We start from the raw sequence: 18,924 nt of genomic DNA, 5'->3' as shown, positions 1-18,924 counted from the left end.
GGGCATTTACCTGTTGGGTCCTCCGAGCAGGGTCAATGCCATCTGACTGGCACACACGCCTGTCATCTCCAGTCTCCGCTCCAGAGTCAAGCCATGCTTCTCAGCCACAGCCAACAGCTTTTTATGCAGCTCGTAGGAAATACTTGGGACAACCAGGCCAGAGTCTGCAGTTTGAAAGGACGTGAGGAAAAAGGCAAAGTGATTACAGGAAATCAGTTCTTCAAATAGTGAAGTTGTCCATGAAAGCCAAGACTTCAAGACTGACCCTCTTCAGCCCATCTGCATAGTCCAAGACAAAGGCATGCTATGCAGCTCTCCAGAGCTCAAGCAGTGGATATGGAACTACGTAACAACCTGTTCAGGCTACCACAGAGCTGGGGAGAACTTAACCTCTAAGTTTACCTTTAGACCATGAAGGCCAAATCCACCAACATGTACCTGGTACTATCAAGAAAAGGCTGCCAACCACATTAAAACATGCTTTTCTCAAAGTAGGGGAAATGCCACTCCCGTCTGTGAGGTTTTCCTCATAAGCAGACCCCTTATTCTTGCCTAGAGGGGAACAGACACTAGCTAACCCTCCTGACCCTCTGGTCCCCGCTATTCACTTCTCAGGCAGGATGACCTGTTCATCCCACCTGCTCCCCACATCCTCCTCCTCCTACTCTACTCTACTTACCCCTTCTGTTTGACCAAAGAAATTCAACTAGAAACTTGCTTTCTCGAATAATTTGTTGTTTTCTCCCCCTTTGGGTGACTGTAACCTAAAACTCTTACCAAAGAGAAAGAGTACATGGAAAGTAACCTATGGTTTCCTTTAAGCTACTCAGAAGAAATCTTTTACTCACTATAAACGAACTGCAACTCTATAAAGGTTAGGGAAAATCACAGTCACTGAAAGTACACCATCAAAAATACTTGGTTTTACAAGGTCAAAGTCTTCAGCAGCTTGGTACACTTGAAGAAGTCTAGAGCCTTACATGTCCAGTAGCAAGGTGCTGTTTCAGAGCCCAGAAAACCAGGATAGGAAAGAAACAGCAAAGTCAAAAATTGTGATCTTTTGCCTTGATATCCAATGCCACCTTACAAAGGTTAAAGCCACTGGACTGGCCCCAAGGGAGCAAACTCTCTGCCTGGAAGACCGAGAAATACAGGTTCCAATCAGCAAGTTATCAAGGGATTTTGCATATATCTAGTTTTGTCTGGATGGATCACATGCCCCCCACACCACTTTAAAAATTTATCTGCTGCTGGCATGTGGGATCTAGTTCCTTGACCAGGGATGTACTCTGGGGCCCCTGGATTGGATGTGCGGAGTCTTAACCACTGGATGCTCACGGAAGTCCCTCAGGTGCCTTTTTAGATCCGGTGTCCTCATCTATACTGGACTGTAAACCCCTCAGAGTAGGGAAATAAGCCTCTTCCTTCCTCGATCCCCACCTCAGTTCTGTCATCTCAGCTGTATTTATTTACCAAAAGAGACAAGATCTCATTAGGTACTCAAATGTATAAAACTCTAAGGCAGAAGTTTTCATCAGAAAGTTCATCACCATCCTGTTGGTTCCAGAACCCTGTATAGAAAAATTTCTCTTCCTCACTGATGATTTCAGGAGAAATTTCCTGAGGTTCTATCAGTTATCCAGTCCTGCCTACATAGATCCCTAAAACCACAGAGAATCAGGCTGTGGCTATACATTTTAACAACAGAAACCCAAGCATAAAGACTGAACTTACAGTACCCACATCTGTATTCTCTCAAGGAAAGGCAAAATAATAATGTAATAATAAAAACCATCTCCATGTCAAAATGAACACTGCCCTGTTGGTTAACTGAGCTCCTCCACCTGTCTGAGTCCTAATCCTGCTGGGGGCAGACATGACAGGCAGTGAGCCTTGCCTCGCCCCTTCTGAAATGTGAGCCGTTGACACCCCAGATGCTGATGCTGGAGGCTGTAGCCTGATTGCATGTCAACAGCTGATTAAACAGCCATTTATTATGGTCGGTTTCAGACATGCACATATTATCAGAACTAATTGGGAACCACTGATAGCAGTGTGAAAAGGGTGAATGAATTCTCAGGAATCCTAAGACACTAACAACCCTAAACCTGTCAGACAAGTCACGCACCTGCCTACTTCAAACACCCTCTTCACCTGCAGAGTCACGCAAGGCGAGCTTCCCCTTCAGTCTGTGCAGCTCTTTGCCTACTTATTCCCTTTCTGGTGAATCTGAAATAGGCCAGGGCAGTGCATCCTGTGCCTGGCACTCCACTAACCAAACTTCCTTTCCGGAACTAGGTCTTGCGTGACATATGCAGGTGCCTCCTCTCCAGTTTTGAGGGCTCTCCAGGGGCAGATTGAGCATTTTCTGCTTTCTCCTCACAGTTCTTAGAGGTACAAGACTGATGGTACAGCGGGAAGAGAGCTTACCCTACTCTCGATGGCTGGCTACTGCAGCCGGAAACCGTGTCTATAATATCTCACTGATTTGTGCCAGGGGGAAGGGGCCCTGATGAACTGGCACATTTTGCAGCCCAGGGAAGGATCTGGCCAGGAATCCTTTCTGTTCAGTCTACCAGTCACGGCATCCAGGACTTCACCGTACTCTACTCTGTATCTCTAAAAGGAACATGCCAGCACCACAAAATGTTCCTTTTCAACATTTACGCACAAAGTCCAACAGGCAGCCTGGCTTATCAGAAACAGGCAGAGGGAATAAAATAAACTCCGAAGGAAGGACACCAAGAACATAGCGTGTGAAGGGCAGACAATAACACTGCCGAAGCCTGAACATGGGCCAAGCCCAGTTATGTTTGGGTTGGAAGGTGGATGTTAATTGTTTGGGAACCAAGGCAATAACATTAGTGGGTAGGGCTTCTCAATATTAATATGTTCTTTACAGCTGTCGGTGAAATAAGAGAGAGATAATTATAGCCAGTCCGTGACAAGCAGAGCCCTTCTTAGGATCTAATTAACCTTAGGGTATCAAGGAAAACGGCTTAAGGACACCCAGTACAGGTCAGGAGAGAAGACGCTTCCTCCCCGCACAGCTCGCCCCACAGATAGAGGCAGGGCCGTGAAGCCCCGAGGCTCGGCATCATGTACGCTGCCCCTTCTTCCTGTCTCTGTCACTTTCACACTGCTTCTTTCAGCACACACCACCTGGGGCCTTTCCCTCCCTTATGGACACGCGGACATGTCCTCACACCCTCCACTGTACTTCCCCACCCTCAGAAGCCTTCCAGTGCCATGCATGTCAAGTCTTCCTCCACAGCCTCTGCATGTACATCCCTCCCACTCCTTCAAACCTCCCAGCCCTTCTGTTGTGTAACAAGGCTCCCACAGCAAAGTGTCCTCTCCAATCCAAACTCAATCCTCACACTGGCAGGGCCTTGTACTTGGAAAGGCTGTGTGTATCCCATGTCTTATCAATGAGGAGCAGAGCTCAGTTACAGGCACAGGGACTTCTCTAGGAGTATAAATTTTTATTCCACCCTGTGGTGGTCACATAACTGGGTGGTGATATCATGAGTTCTTTTTTGGAGTATAAAACCACTGGTAAATTCACACCTTCAGACACACAATGTACAGACAGCCTCTGTAGACGTATATTAAGGCTGCCATAAAACGCAATTTGGTGTCAGGTGTACCTGTGAAAGAAGAATTTGTTACAAGAAAGCTAAACACTCCTAATACTCTTTATAAGAGTCCACAAGGCCTCCCATGATCTGGCCCTGCATACTACAGCTCCTTTACCTTGGAGCTCAACCCTAGAGGCTCGAGGCATCTGGCTGCCTTCTGGGTTCTGAGTGCTCCAGGTTCTGTGTGGGCTTAGGAAGCTCGCTCCCTCGCGTGCTCCCCCTCTTCTGGCGCTCTCCTCTCTCTCCCAATGCTCCTCCACACCACACGTGGCTGACTCCTCCTTCTTCAGGTCTCAGTTTAAATACCCCTCAGTCTCAGCGTGTTGCTTACTTCCTTCATTGTGCTTAATGCATTTGTAAATAACCTGTGCCTTCCTCTGGACTATCTACTCTGCTAGACTGTAAGCGCCACGCAGGCAGGAGCTCTGTCTGCCTTGCTCACTGCCATATCCCCTTTCCCACCGCGCCTTCAGTGCTAGCACAGTGCCTAGTGGAGGGGCTACAGAGGTGTGTGCCGAATTCACCAACGGATGGGAAGGAAACCTGTACAACAGCCTTGGGGCATTCCATCCTGCAGCTGGATAAGAGTCCAGCTGTAACCAAAGGCAAGTGTGGGTAAGATGTTTCTGACTCCCCACTTGTTCCTTCCCCCAGTAACAACAAGACCAACCTCCTAGCCTCACTGGACCTCATTCCTTCAGATTAAAGCTCTAGTGGAACAAGCTTTGGATTCAAGAGGTAAAGGACTTCCTGACAAAGATGACTCATTGATTACAAAGGGGAAAGTATCTTTACAAAGAAGAAATCTGTTGGACAACACCTTACCAAGTGATCAAACTTGCCTCAGGGAAGGACAAACTGATGCTGTGTCCTCTTACCATGTGATACCCCGCAAGAGACAGAGCGCCACCAAACTCTGGGGAAAATGTTTAACACGAAACACATTGGAAGGAAACAATCAATACATCAAAACTAAGGGGTATTCTACAAATCAACTGGTCTAGACTCTTCACAAATGTCAGTATCACAAAAGACAACAAAAGTTGTGGGAACTGTCCTGATTAAAGGACATGAAAGAGACCTGACAAATAAATGTAGCACGTAATGGTTGATTAAAAATACAGCTATAAAGGATGCCATTGGGACAACAGGAAAACTCTGCATATGAAATATATATTAGATAATACGTCTGTATTAATTTTAAATTTTCTGAGGGCAAACTTGTAGTGTGACTGAAGAGAGCAACATCTTGTTGAATACATACATAAGTAGGGGTGAAATGTAAAAAACAAAATATAATGAGTTCAACTAAATCTCAAGTTGTTCAGGGGTGTGTGTTTATTTCTATAAAGTAAATGTAGCAAAATGTTAACTGGTGAATCTAAATTTGTTCATTATATTATTCTAGTAACTTTTCTGAAATTTTGAATTTTTTTCAATATAAAAAGTTGGGGAGGGACTTCCCTAGTGGTCCAGTGTGGCTGGGACTCCATGCTCCCAATGAGGAGGGCCCAGGTTTGATCCCTGATCAGGGAACTAGATCCCACATGGCCACAACCAAGATCCAGCACAACCACAAATAAATAAAAAAATGTTTTAAAGGTGGGGAGAAAAAAGAAAGATCCAAATATGATCAACAAATGTTTACAAATGTAATAATACATCAAGCCAGTGGTAGGGTGGGGAACGGCAGGAAACAGAATAAATAGAAAGAATATGAGAACAAACCACATTCTTAGTCTTACAATCTAGCTGGAAGAAAAAACTATATGTGTGCAAATCCCAGAGAACACAAAACTGTGTTAGCCTGACCACAAGTGTAAAATGTGGATTTCAAGCCAGGAGTTGCAGGTAGTGTGAAACCCTCAATCTGAACCACACTTGAAAGAGGCAGAATCCTAATCACAGTGATAAGAGAGAGAGAGCGTACTGGGGTGGGGGAGGGGCTATGAACAAACCCAGGGGCTGGAATGGGTGTGGCAGGAGCAGATGAAAACTCCCTGTCAGGAGTCCAAGGCCCACAGGAGGGCTAGCTTAGGATGGTGGGCGGGGCCAGACGTCAGAAGGCATTATAAGCCAGGTTGTTTCATACAGGATGATGTTATACAGAACTAATTTCAAGAGACAAAGGGAGCCTGCAGGGTAGCACCATAAACTAGAAGATCATGACAATTTCAAGGGCCACACATGAAGAAGAGACTCTGGAGTCAATGAACACTGAGGATAAAGGTAAACTCCTTGTCAAAACTGCTGCAAAGAAATCAGTGTCTATTAAATTAGAAAAAAATGGCCTCCAGGGTTCTTTCTAGTCATGAATTTTTATGAGGCAAAGATAGCCACAAAGTTTCACGCTGGACACTTAAAAGAATAGTGATTCCACTAAAAGAAATGGGAATACTAAGCAGTAAAAGATATGGGTGGGAGTAAATAACTAACTTAGCTCTGATATACTGAATTCAAGCAGGATGGTGGATACACTCAAATCAAACTTGTTCCTTGCTCTGGCTAGACACTTGTGGCTGTGAAATGGCAAAGAGCATATAACAGCAAAAAAGTCACATTTGCAGAGACCAATTCAGTTTTTAAAATGACAAACTGGTCCCTTGATCAAAACTCAGGTGTCAGGCTATAATGTGATGGCTCCAGAACCCCAGCCCTTAGTTTGAACTTAAACTCTTAAAACTCTGGGACTTCCCTGGCGGCACAGGGGATAGGAATCTGCCTGCCAATGTTGGGGACACGTGTTTGATCCCTGGTCTGGGAAGATCCCACATGCTGCAGGGCAACTAAGCCCACAACTATTGATGTCTGCACACCTAGAGCCCATGCTCCACAACGAGAAACCACCCAACGAGAAGCTTGCACATTGCAACAAAGAGTAGCCCCTGCTTGCCACAGCTAGAGAAGGCTTGCACACAGCAAAGAAGACCCAGTGCAACCAAAAACAAATAAATTTTAAAATAAATACATAAGAAGCATATAACAGTGTAACCCCAGAGATGTTACGAAAACTGTGATAAGCATATGAAGAGCTTAGAATGGTGCCCAGGATACAGCTGATACCCCCGAACATCCAATACTATAATGTTTCTCCTTCCCCTCCCCTTTCTGCCACCTCTAAATCTTGCATACGCCTCCATAATTTACTTGTTTACATATCTGGTTACCCTATACTCTAAGGCCCCTAAGGTGATGGACAATGACTTATCCAGAGGATCCAGAAAAATTAGTGCCTAGTAAAAATTTTATAAATGTTGATGCTTTGAAGTAACTTTACTATGAATGTCTCCGCAATTCACACTACTGACTGAACAATAATTATAAGCTGGGCACTGCACTAGCTGCTTTCTACATTTCCTTGACAGGAAAGCAGGATTTATTGGTGAGCATGAGTATGGAGGGGCAGCGCCAAGGCTCTTGTGAGTGCAGGGCCCACCATTTGTCCAGAGGGCCACGATTAGGGATGTATCTGACCCCACAACCATTCAAGAGCCGCTTTTCTGCCACCATGTTTTCAAATTCATCCACATTAAACTTAGCAAGTCCCCAATTCTTGGAGATATGGATCTTCTGGCGGCCAAGGAACTTGAACGTGGTCTTGCAGACGGCCTCAATCACATGCTCCTTGTTCTGAAGCCTGGTATGAATGGACATCATGGCTTGGCCAGTGTGGACCCTGGTCACTGTGCCCTGGGGCTTTCCAAAGGCACCTAACATACAAGTCTGGAGCCTAGACTGATGACAGCATGGCCGTCACGAACGTCCACTGGAAAGGGCTATCTCCAAGGCCCCTTAGGGCAACACGCTGCACACACTATCGGGGAGGGCGCTGTTTGCAGCCACTGCACACCAGGCCCCCGGGGGAAGCGGGGAAAACAGCACGGTCAGCTTGACTGGCTGCAATCACATGACCTCATTTAAATGACAAGTAGTATCCCTTTGTAGATAAGGAAATAGGTTCAGGAGTCCCCACATGGCTACATAACTCAATTCTCTGACCCTACAGAAGTCTCTTCACGGAAGCCTTTAATGATTAGTAAGTCCCTTGTTGTGGCAACACTACTATTTGCTTTCTTAGGGCTCAGCCAAAAAGCACTGCAGGAAGAAAATCACAAAAACATGTAGACTTGGCCTATTCTAAATTCATGCAATCTAACTACAACTAGACTCTCATCGCCATTCATGCCCCGCACATACTATGCCTTCGAATCCTCCTGCTCATTCAACCCTCTTCAATTTGTTTTCAATCATGAAATCCTATCAAATTCCCCTCTGTCACTTCTCCCACATTTGTCTTCTCTTCTACTCATAAGTCCAAACTCCTGACACATGAGTTGTGTCATCAGCCTCACTTTTCTTCCTGCTCTGGTCTCTCTCCTTAAATTCTAACCTGAATTCTGTATAAGACCTGTCTTCCTAAAGACTAATGAATCTTTCTAAAACAGATTTTTGGATCATGTCTTTTTCAGAATCCTTCAGTTGCTCTTCATGGCCATAAAACAGGGGACAGCATTAGCACATGAGGCTCTCTGTGCTCTGGTCTAAAGCTGTTTTCAACTCCCACTCCTCCCTCCACCTGCCACAAAAATCTCTACCCTGGTCAAACCTGCCAACAGCCAATCTCCCACACAGCCCTTTACTCACACTCTGCACCAGCACCTGCCCAGCCTACCCATAAATATCTTCCTCTTCCTCTCTGATGAAATCTTGCCCAAGACTGTTTCAAGGCTTCTGCCCTGCCCCTTCTATGAAGCTTTCCCTGATCACCCCACCTTCAGGACCTCTCCTGCCTCTCAACACCCCATGGATTTAATGTCCACATTCTCACTGGACTTCAAGCATATATGGCATCTTTCCATTTCCCAGTACATCTTAACAACATGGGTGCAAGGACTGTCTTAGAGTGACTTACACATAATAAGCACAGCATTTTGACTGGCCCAAACTATCTTAAATATGACTTTTACAATATTATTAATGTTGAGCAAAGATTCTTCTCTGAAGACTTATCACTCTCCTAACTGGTGTTCTTTGGGACCTCTCACCTCTGAACATAAGAGTGCTCACACACACCTTGCATTCTATAGCCAAACTTCACTAACATGTCTGCAGCCGCTGGATAATATTATTTAGCAGGGTAGGTCCAAGCTGGAGCAGTGTCCGACAATCTGCTGGAGACAGGAGCACAGTTCAAGGACCCAGAGGGGCTTTCCAGAGAGAAAAGATTTGGGTTAAACAAAGAGCTAAATTTAGTTGCTTCCTGAATGTGTTTTCCCAATCAATAGACCTTTTATAACACTACCCCCACCACACACACAGTTGGCAAAGAGTATTGCCAAGAGGAATATGAGCAATGAGAGAATAACAGCTTAGAAACTGTTGACACCACTTAGCATGCAGCCAATGTGTAGGATACCAGCAGCGAGCTGCCAGATTCCTGACACCCAAACCATTACCAAATGGGTAGTAAACACGTTGTTCTTTTGCAACTCTTGGTATTCGCAGAAAATAGGTTTGGAGTTCTAGGACGTGAATGCCACAGGCTAGACTGGGGAGCAAGCCAAGCCACTCTTCACAATTGCTGATCTAAGTTGGTCTACTTATAAGGGAAGTAAAGAGAAAAGACTATATTATAATCTAAGTGCCATTACACTATCCTTCTCATATCCTTCTTTCTCTTTTAACTTATCTACATTCAGAAAAGGAAAAGAAAAGTGACAGACAAGGTTTGTAAGTGCCTTTGCCTCTCTGGACCTCAATGTCCTCAACCTGCAAAAATGAGAAAATTACATTAGGTGATCAAGTAACCTAACTCTTTTGGTCCTAGCTTGTTTCCCCACATTTTCCAGACAGTTTGCCTTATTGGCAATGGCACCCCACTCCAGTACTCTTGCCTGGAAAATCCCAGGGACGGAGGAGCCTGGTGGGCTGCAGTCCACGGGGTCGCTGAGGGTGGGACACGACTGAGTGACTTCACTTTCACTTTTCACTTTCATGCATTGGAGAAGGAAATGGCAACCCAATCCAGTGTTCTTGCCTGGAGAATCTCAGGGACGGGGGAGCCTGGTGGGCTGCCGTCTATGGGGTCGCACAGAGTCAGACACGACTGAAGTGACTTAGCAGCAGCCGCCTTATTCTTATACTAACATTTGGATAGGAGATCCAACTGGAGAAGTGCCCCCAGCCAGGCACTATGTGAATAACACTGAGTAAAAACCTGCTTCAAGACTTGTGCCTTGAAGCCGGAGCAGAGACAAAATCACTTGTGGGAGAAACTGCTCAGCAAGATAACTGCGTGCTCACTCTGTTTCCAGCACAGACCCTGCCTGACAAAAGGACTTCAATTTCACTCCTTATCACTGCTGAGAACAAAGAGAAAAACCAGACAGATGACGCTACAGGACGTCTTCTCCCCTCAATGTCGACGCTCCAGTGAAATCCAACTGGCTGCGACACACCACAAGCCGCCATACCTGAGTTCTTGGCCAACGTCTAGCACATGTGCTTTGCAGTATGTCTGTTAATCACAATTGTGATTTAAAAATATAAGAGGAGGGAACTTTCATTTCTTTCATTAAATTAAACAAAGTATGAAGACTAAGCTGGGAAAATGAAGTACATAGTAAGAAAAAGTTCCCACGTCTCCTGTTGTCTACCTTGGCAAATGTTTTTTTTAGGTTCTTTTGGATCTGAGAATCTTTCCTGATTTTTGCAGCTACTGTCTCCCTTTTAGCCACTTCACTCTGAGGCAGGCCATAATCTCCCCAAGCTTAGGAACCTCCAGGAAGTCACATACAGCATGAGCCAACCACCTCAGCTTCCAGAGAGTTACCAGTAGAAGCAGCTTATTTTTTCACTGAGGGCAGTAAAAAGGAGAGCAGTCAAAAGTGGATGGGTGGCAGGATCTAAGTATACTGCTAGCCTGCTGAATGAAGTTATTTGCCTTAACATGGGTGGTTAAAAAAAAAGAAAAAATTAAAGGAATCCATCAAGTCACACTGCTGGTATCACTTAAGTAATCTACGTTAGCAAAGAGGCATGCCTATCAGAGTCTGAAAGGTTAAGAAAAACTACTAATTTCTATCTTTTACTGACAATCTGCTTATTTTCTTTTCACATGGAACCTTTTACACCCAGCAAAACCAAATACAACAGAGCCCCACTGATGTCTACAAAAATGCCACACCGTATCTGATTTTCCCCAAAATGAAATTATGCTGTCTCCATAAATCTCCCGTAACTGCTACTAGCTTTCAAGCTACTGCTACCCTATTTTCAAGACTTCAAGCCAAAATGATTATTATCCTTATTAAAATGAACATGATTCCCCCTTTAGCTCCCAAATCACTCAATAACGATAGTTTCTATTTGTATTCCAAGAAGCCAAGTTAATAAGTTTGGGCGGAAGGGACAGAGACAGGGATGACACAGACCACCTGTCCCACAGCTGCCTCAAAGGCCACATTTGAAGAAAAGTTTCTTATGCTAAAAGAGAGATAAAGACTTTAAAATTACTGAGCTAACAGACACAGTGACCTATACATAACTACCAAGGTACCAAGTATAGGTACTACTACAAGATTACTGTCATTGAACTTTATGACTAGCTCCTTAATGACCAGGGCCAGCAGGAGATGAGGACAGTATAGTACACAAAGGTAATTTATGGAAACCCTACTTTTAGCCAATGGTTTCAACCACTCAGCTCTGACCATTTCTTACCCCAGCAAACAACCAGCGCAACAGCTGAAATTCTGGTAAAATCTACAGGCAGTAATAGGAAAGCCAAAGTGAAAACAGATCTAACTATGTATGTCAAGCTAAAGAGTTAGCCTCTATGCCTTTAGTTGTTAACCATAACCTACTTAATAAACAGCAGACCAGATCCTGCCAGGCACAGGATATAAATGGGTGTGTAGAAAAATCAGCCCCCATCCCAATCGAGCAGTAAGCAGGATGATAAATTGGCCACAATCTCTAAAAGACGATATAATGGGCCAATGACCATGCCACTTAAGCCACTTCCTACTACAAGGCTCTGACTCAGAATCTGCATCTCTCTGATTCAAGCACCAAAAAAAAGTGGGGCGGGGGTGAGGAATAGCCAGTGGGGTGTGCGGTTAACGTACCTGTGCAGAACTCCTTGCTCACACTGTGGGGCACTGTGATCCGACGGTAGACAATGGGCTCTGACTCCAGGATGTTCTCATCGTGGCGGTACCGAGCAGGCCTCTCGTTTGGGATGCCCCGGGAACGGGTACCGCTTCTCCTCTCATAGGTATCAATTTCCTCAAACACAGCTGCCTTGTCAAAAAGGGCCAAGTTCCCTTCAAAATCAAAATCTGTGTCTGGGATCTCCTCAATATCATCCCCAAAACACTCATCATCTTTATTCTTCATCTGGCCATTCTTTAAGCCACTTTTCTTTGGAGTTGCCTGGTTTGGGTGCCTGCTACTAGATGACCCTGCAGAAAAAAAACAGGGACTAAAGTCAGTATGCTCACACAAAGTGCTCCGTGGGGAACACAAATTACCACAAATCTCATGGAATAGTAGATTTCATAAAGTACCCAAGTAACAGTGAATATGAAATACACAGTACTCCTGAAAATCTGAAGTTCTGCCCTTCATAAAGGAATTGGTAATGATCAAGGCTTTTTTGACAACTGACTATATCAAAAAAGTGGAGGGCAAGAATACAGCAGTCTCTCCACACAAGTCCAGGTGGTCTGATTCTGAATGTCCAGCCATTGATTAAGAGAGAAATAACCAGAGTAAAAGAAGGCCAAGTCCTCGTAACTTGAAGTTCAAAGAAAGATTCTGGCCAACTGGCTCTGAATCCCATGCTTACCAAGCAAGCCATTTTCTGATTTTTTAACTCAGTCTCAGGCTAGACCTCAGCAGGAAGGGAATCCCTGGGTTTAGACAGATTACAGATCTTGAGACGGATATACATCTGTCACTATAAGTTGATGTATTTTGACTTACAGGCCTGTGTTTAGATCTTCTGGTGACCTCTTTTCTTAAAATTTTATCACTCTGGGTTAGCAATTTCTGAACCATCAAATGATGACAAGGACCATACTGACGTAATCCTGTAGAGGCCATACCAAGGTGCATATCAACACCACAGCACTCAAGTCACTCTCTGTCTCTGAGACTCTATCTGGCCACCACATGTCAGTCAACTACTCCTCCAGCAGCAAAGACCCCACAGAATTCTCCAAACCACACCATCCCAGAGAATCCTGAACTGAATTTATAGTTTGATCCCCATCTGACCACCCCAAAAGGATGAACCAGGTGACTGGTATGCCAAATGGAACCTTCAACATAGTCTGAATAAACATAATGTACTTCCTTTTGTAAGACTGAGCTCCTCAATTTTTAAAACACTCAAGTAGAGGTTAGGATGATCATGAGCAAACCCCCTCATACAGATCATCCCAACTATACTGCTCTAACTTCTCACAGCAACTCCCTTCTATCCAGTGGACCATGAGTCAGGAGACCTAGGACCTAGTTTCAGTTCCGTTATTAACATGTTATATAATCTTATATCTATCATTCAACTTCTCAATTTCCTTGTATGCAAAATGCTCACTGTGGTACCCCTAACAGGGTTTCTAGTACACAGCAGTCCGTCAATAAATATTTAACGAATAAATCCACATCAGCAAGATTAATTACAATTATTCTGCAAGATGTATACTATGCATATGTAACTCATGTCTAAATCTTCCTGGTGCCAAATATTGATATGGAAAAGGGCTATGCTGGCAGTAAAGATGAGATTTAGGCCTCAGAGAAAAATCGAAGGCTGACCAAAATTATAAAAGGAAGGAAGAGTTGGCTGAGTCACCATAAAAAGCTGAGATTACGAACCACTGAGAGGTTTGTCGAAGTGTGGATGAAGTTCTAGTTTCAATAATTTGACAAAAACATTTAATGAGAGCATTTTGTGTGCAACAGCTAAGTACCTGGAATACAGTACATAATCAAGACAAGTTACCCATAAGGAAGGAGAGATATAATAACTAAAATAAAATAAAATGAGAAGTTTACACAAAGTGCTATAGAAGCACAGATGAGAAAAGAGAGCTGGATTAGGAACGGGAGAGAACAAGCATGAAAATACACGGTCAGGATAACACCATTAGCAATATTTGCAAGCAAGGGAAGAAACAGAGAAAAAGTCCAGTTTGCGGACTATCATTGTACTGCCTCTATATTAAGTCAATATTATTAAATCAATATTAGGACATAGGTCTTTGGCCCAGCGGTCTCTCTCCAGTGGTTGTGTGCACACCCAGGAGGGCAAAGGACGACCCACTGATGACCCACAAAGGATGATGTGGGGAAAAGATACTGAGTATTTTATTTACTTTTTCTTCTAACTAAAAAGAGGAACTTAAGGCACAGATGGGAATCAGCACCCTTAAGAAGTTTCATACTACCCAGTCACTGGCAGTATTTGAGCTACCTGAAGAATGAGTAATGTTCCATAACAACAAGTGGATTTACATCAAAATGTTTAAACTGCTGTAAAATATACATAACATATAATTTACCATTTAAACCATTCTGAGTGTACAGTTCAACAGTATTAAGTACATTCATGCCGTACAACTATATACATTTTTAACTACTGAAGCATACAAAAATGAGTAAGTGGCTTTAAAAGATACCTTAAAAAAAAAAACAATGCAATAAAGATAATGCCAATAACGCAACCATAAGTGAACCAAAGAATGGCAGAGATAACACTTCCTCTATTCCTCTCACAGGCCTTCTTTAACCAGAGTGTTTTTAAAAATTAACCAGACCTAAGAAGATAGCCTCCAAAATTAAAAAATAAACAAAGTTATTCCAAACATGAATCAATATGGATTACCACTTCACCCTAAGTGTATACTCTTTATCATAACCCTGGGGCCAAATCCAGCCCAAACATCACCTGCTTCTGTAAATAACGTTTTATGGGTATATGGTCACATTCCTTTGTTTACATATTGTCTAAGGCTACAAAGACAAAGTTAAATGTTTGAGACAGAGACCTTATGGCCCATAAACCCTTAAATATTTAATATCTCACCCTTTATAGAAGAAGTTTGCTCACTCTGCTCTACATCATGCCTCTCAGAGGTATTTTCTCCAGCTAAGACTGCCATTAAAATTAAAAAGGAAAAATATTTTCTTCTTGAAATTCACTGAACTTAACCAGAATTCTCTGCATCTCTGTTTTACTCACGGTGTTAAGTCTGTCACTTGCCATTCAGATCTGCCAGCCAGCACCACGCCTACACCATAAGCATACCAAAAAAACCACCTCTGATGAATTAAAAATCAAAACAGCCACTACAAAAAACAAAAACCCCCAAACAAACAAACAAAACTCTAAAGAGGTTATAAAAGAAAGGGAAACCTGAGACTAACCTATGAGAAAGAAAGGGAACCATCAAAAACTACGCCAAGCATGCTGCGTGACTGAAAAGGACAGGAAGATGAAGTCAACACAATACAAGAGGGAGCACGAGGCAAGGACTCCAGAGGAAAGGCGTTCAGTCAAGTGCAGCGTGAACTGACATTAAACTGTCCTGAACCTATCTCAGTGACAGATGAAGACAAGCAATTAATCAACGGGAAAGAAGACAGAGGAAAAGCAGCAAAACAGGAGACCATTGGCGGCTTGACACAAACTACAAACATAACTCACAAACCCACAGTTCTTATTTTAGAAAGCATCAGCTATTTTCTCATGTTCCCGCTGAATACAGAACTTCCATTCACTCATTTGACAGAGATACACTAAGGATCAGCTATGCTCCAAATGCTTTTAATAAAGCAGAGAGCAAAAAAAATAATTTCCTTCTAAGAGGAAATACTATGACATCACATATTAGCAAGAAAAAGATAAAGAGAATGTTAAGATAAATTAAAGGCAGGCTAACATGCTTAGTTGTCCCTTATTCTTCCCTTTCCTCATACTTTAAAAAAAATATTGGGAAGTCCTAGGGGAATAAACTATCTCAAAACTTGGCTTACTCACCCCAAAGGGCCTGGCCCTGTATTAGACTGGCCTTTGGCCCCTGGGAGAGAAAAGCACTTCCCTTGGAAAAGATAAACAGTGCTTCCCAGATTTCTTTACCTTTCAATTACCAGGGCCAAGTGTGTGTTAAGACTAGAGGCTGGCCACCTTCCTGTGCCATTTTGCTGCCAGCCTTTGGCACAGAGGCTCTTTGGCCAGGATGACTTATAACAAACCCATTGTTGTGTAACACTCAGTGCTACTTATTTATTGGAGTCTGTCACACACATATTGTAAAGGGGAACTCTGTCCTGCACTTAGCACGCTAAAGGGCACTTGAAGGTCAAATTACAAACGTTTTAGTGCCAGTCTCAATGGGCTTTATGAGGAGGTTCCTGAGAGTATCTAGTACCTTCTTTTCAACTCCCAAATTCTAGACCCTAGTAATCAATCAACCTCTTGGGTTCCAGCAGCAGCACCAGGGTTTTCAAGTTTGCTGGATATATGAAGCACATCCAAGGAGGTAATGAAGTCACATTAGGACCTCAGAAGGACCATGAAAACTTGGCAAAAAATAATCTTAGGACCTTAGATGGTGGGATCACTGTTACATTAAACAGACCATATAAGAGGACTTAAGAGGTTTCCCTCTGCTCTGTGGAACTAATGTTCCATTCAACTAATGTTCCTACTTGACAATCAAGTGTTAGTTCAGCAATCGCGGTTATAGAAACTATTCTTTATAACCACCCTCTCAACTCTCAACCTAAAAGAAGAGATTAAAATCTGCCCGTGCTAAATCTCTCATCAATGTTGGATTAGGTAACTAGAACCAACAAATCCTTCAACAACTCATTACTAACTTTGAGAGACAGTTAAAAGCCAGAATTTATGAGAAATTATATTTTTATAGCTTTATCAATCTACTAGTCTCAACATCAATCTACACACACCAGAAAAAACCTGATTTATAGCTCTCTAATGAAAAAAATACTTAATCTCCATTTCCATCAATGGAAAAAAACATTAATAATCTACAGTTGTGGTGGGAAGAAACCAATATACTTCCTTGACATCCTTAAAATGCTACATAAATGCTAAATCAGTCAATTCCCAGCAGACCTTTCTTCTTATTTTACAGGGTTTGCTGATTAAATAAATTTACTCTGCTTTCCATCACAAACCAATTCCATCACATCCAATCACCGAACTCCCAGGCCATGGCCATCTTCCACACAAATCTGGATTCAAAATAAATTTTTGGAAACAGAACCCAACATTTTACTGCCATGATCTCTTAACCTTATTTACATGCAGTAATAATCTAGGAAATGAGAATGGATCAAACAGCAAAAGCAAAAGAAGCATCAACTAACCAGAGCATACTTCTGAGAGTGACCCCACTTTTTACTAGATCAGAGTGACTTGTTAAAGATCAAATAAATTACTTGTTTTGAAGTTAACTGTACTCTTTCAAAAGAGTTGCTATAACTGTTAGTATCAGAGGAAAAAAGAAAAAGAAAGAAACTGATAGTTCCACCATACATCCAGCAATCATACTCATGGGTATTTACCCAACTCATCTAAAAAGTCCTGTCCACATAAAACCTGCACACAAATATTTACAGCAGCTTTGCTCATAATCACCAGAAGCTAGAAGCAACCAAGATGTCCTTGAAAAGGTAAATGGATAAACAAACTGTTATATCCATACAATGGAATATTATTCATCAAAAAAAGGCAATAAGCTATCATGCCACAAAAAGACATGGATGAATCTTAAATAAATAATGTTAAGTGAAAGAAGCTACTCTGAAAAGGCTATATACTGTGTGATTTAAATTATGTGATTAGAAAAGGCAAAACTACAGAGGTAGATGGTAAAAAGATCAGTAGCTGTTTGGAGGAGGGTTGCAGCAGGCAGTCAGGGAGGGAAAAAGGGAAGGACTAAATAGGTGAAACACAAGGAATTCTGCTTAGTATTGTAAAGATATTAGATATAAGATATGTATTTGTTAAAACCCACAGAACTTTTTCTAGAGTACAGAGTGAGCCTTAATATATGCAAAAGAGGGAGGAGTTTGGAGGATCCCCAGATGGGATGCAGAATGCAGGGAAGCAATCTGTTATAAACACATGAAACAAATCAATGAAGGGAATGGGGGTATGCCTTAGGGTTAGTACCGTAGTTCTGATACATACACTGGAATTGAATAATTTAAGTCAGATGGCAGATAGTACGGGTTTCTCACAGCTGGAGGGAGAGGTTACAGATGAGGAGGAGGCTAGATGATCCATGTGGTAATGGATTAAACTTGGTCACATCATGAACTCATTTAGCTTAATCTAGTAGTGACGGTTACATATAGAAGTATTTACAGATATATGTATCTATGCTGGTTAAGTATACACATATATATTCTCCTGCTCTGTCAGCCTTTGAAAGGGTGACACCCGGTAGCAAGGAGCACACCTAGTACCTAGACAGCAGTTTGTAATGCCATTCTCCAATAAAAGGAGACAGGACTCCCTGGAGACATGGCTGAGTCTAGGGCTGGGGCAGGAAATATAGAAGATAAACCTGGAGCACCTTGTAGTGGTAGATAGTAAGGAAGTACTGAGGGAGGCGGAACCCATCCACAATGATGAGAGCATGTCCAAGGGACACAGGAGCCAACTGCAAGAGCTCACAGTGGCCAAAGTCGAAACAATTTGATTACCAAAATAAAGTGGCACTGAATTATAAGCCAAAGTGTAAAATAAACACTTGTAAGTCCCTGTTGTTGTAGTTCAATTGCTAAGTTATGTCCAACTCTTAGCCACCCCAAGGAACTGCAGCCAACCAGGCTCCTTCTGACATGGGATTTCCCAGGCAAGAACACTAGAGTGGATTACCGTTTCCTTCTCCAGGGGACCTTCTCCACCCAGGGATCGAACCTACGTCTCCTGCATTGCAGGTGGATTCTTTACCGCTTAGTCACTAGAGAAGCCCTGTAGGTCCATACTAATAAAAATAAATAACTGAACAAATAAATGAGAAAGAAGAGATGTATCTCTAGTAGAGAAGAATTCCAAGTAACTTATGTAGATAGTCTGCATAACTCTCCACTCCTTGGATGTGAGCTGCACATACTGACTTCAAAGAGAAATCTGACACACACCACCTCAATCAGGCAATCAACGTCAGTGTCAAAAGAAATACAATGTGGGACTCCCCTGGCGGTCCAGTGGTTAAGCATCCACCTGGCAATGCAG

The 18,924-nt window shown here is 42.8% G+C and overlaps 1 protein-coding gene and 1 non-coding gene across 3 annotated transcripts in view; both read right to left on the bottom strand.

Annotated features, from left to right (window-relative positions):
• Nucleotides 1-18,924, bottom strand: part of EDC3 (enhancer of mRNA decapping 3) — a 54,903-nt gene that overhangs the window by 10,520 nt on the left and 25,459 nt on the right. For both annotated transcript variants that reach the window (XM_012098695.4, XM_004017852.5), the window contains 2 exons: nucleotides 11,771-12,106; nucleotides 11-164 (listed from right to left, as the gene is read on the bottom strand). In XM_012098695.4, the coding sequence (XP_011954085.1) occupies nucleotides 11-164; nucleotides 11,771-12,106 (490 nt within the window). The remainder of the gene's footprint in view (nucleotides 1-10; nucleotides 165-11,770; nucleotides 12,107-18,924) is intronic.
• LOC114109203 (small nucleolar RNA SNORA70) lies at nucleotides 7,416-7,544 on the bottom strand. The gene has a single exon (XR_003585884.2). It is a non-coding gene; the product is annotated as a small nucleolar RNA SNORA70 (small nucleolar RNA).

Source organism: Ovis aries, chromosome 18 (assembly GCF_016772045.2).
Source record: "Ovis aries strain OAR_USU_Benz2616 breed Rambouillet chromosome 18, ARS-UI_Ramb_v3.0, whole genome shotgun sequence".
Taxonomy (NCBI): domain Eukaryota; kingdom Metazoa; phylum Chordata; class Mammalia; order Artiodactyla; family Bovidae; genus Ovis; species Ovis aries.
This window is presented reverse-complemented; position numbering and strand designations above follow the sequence as displayed.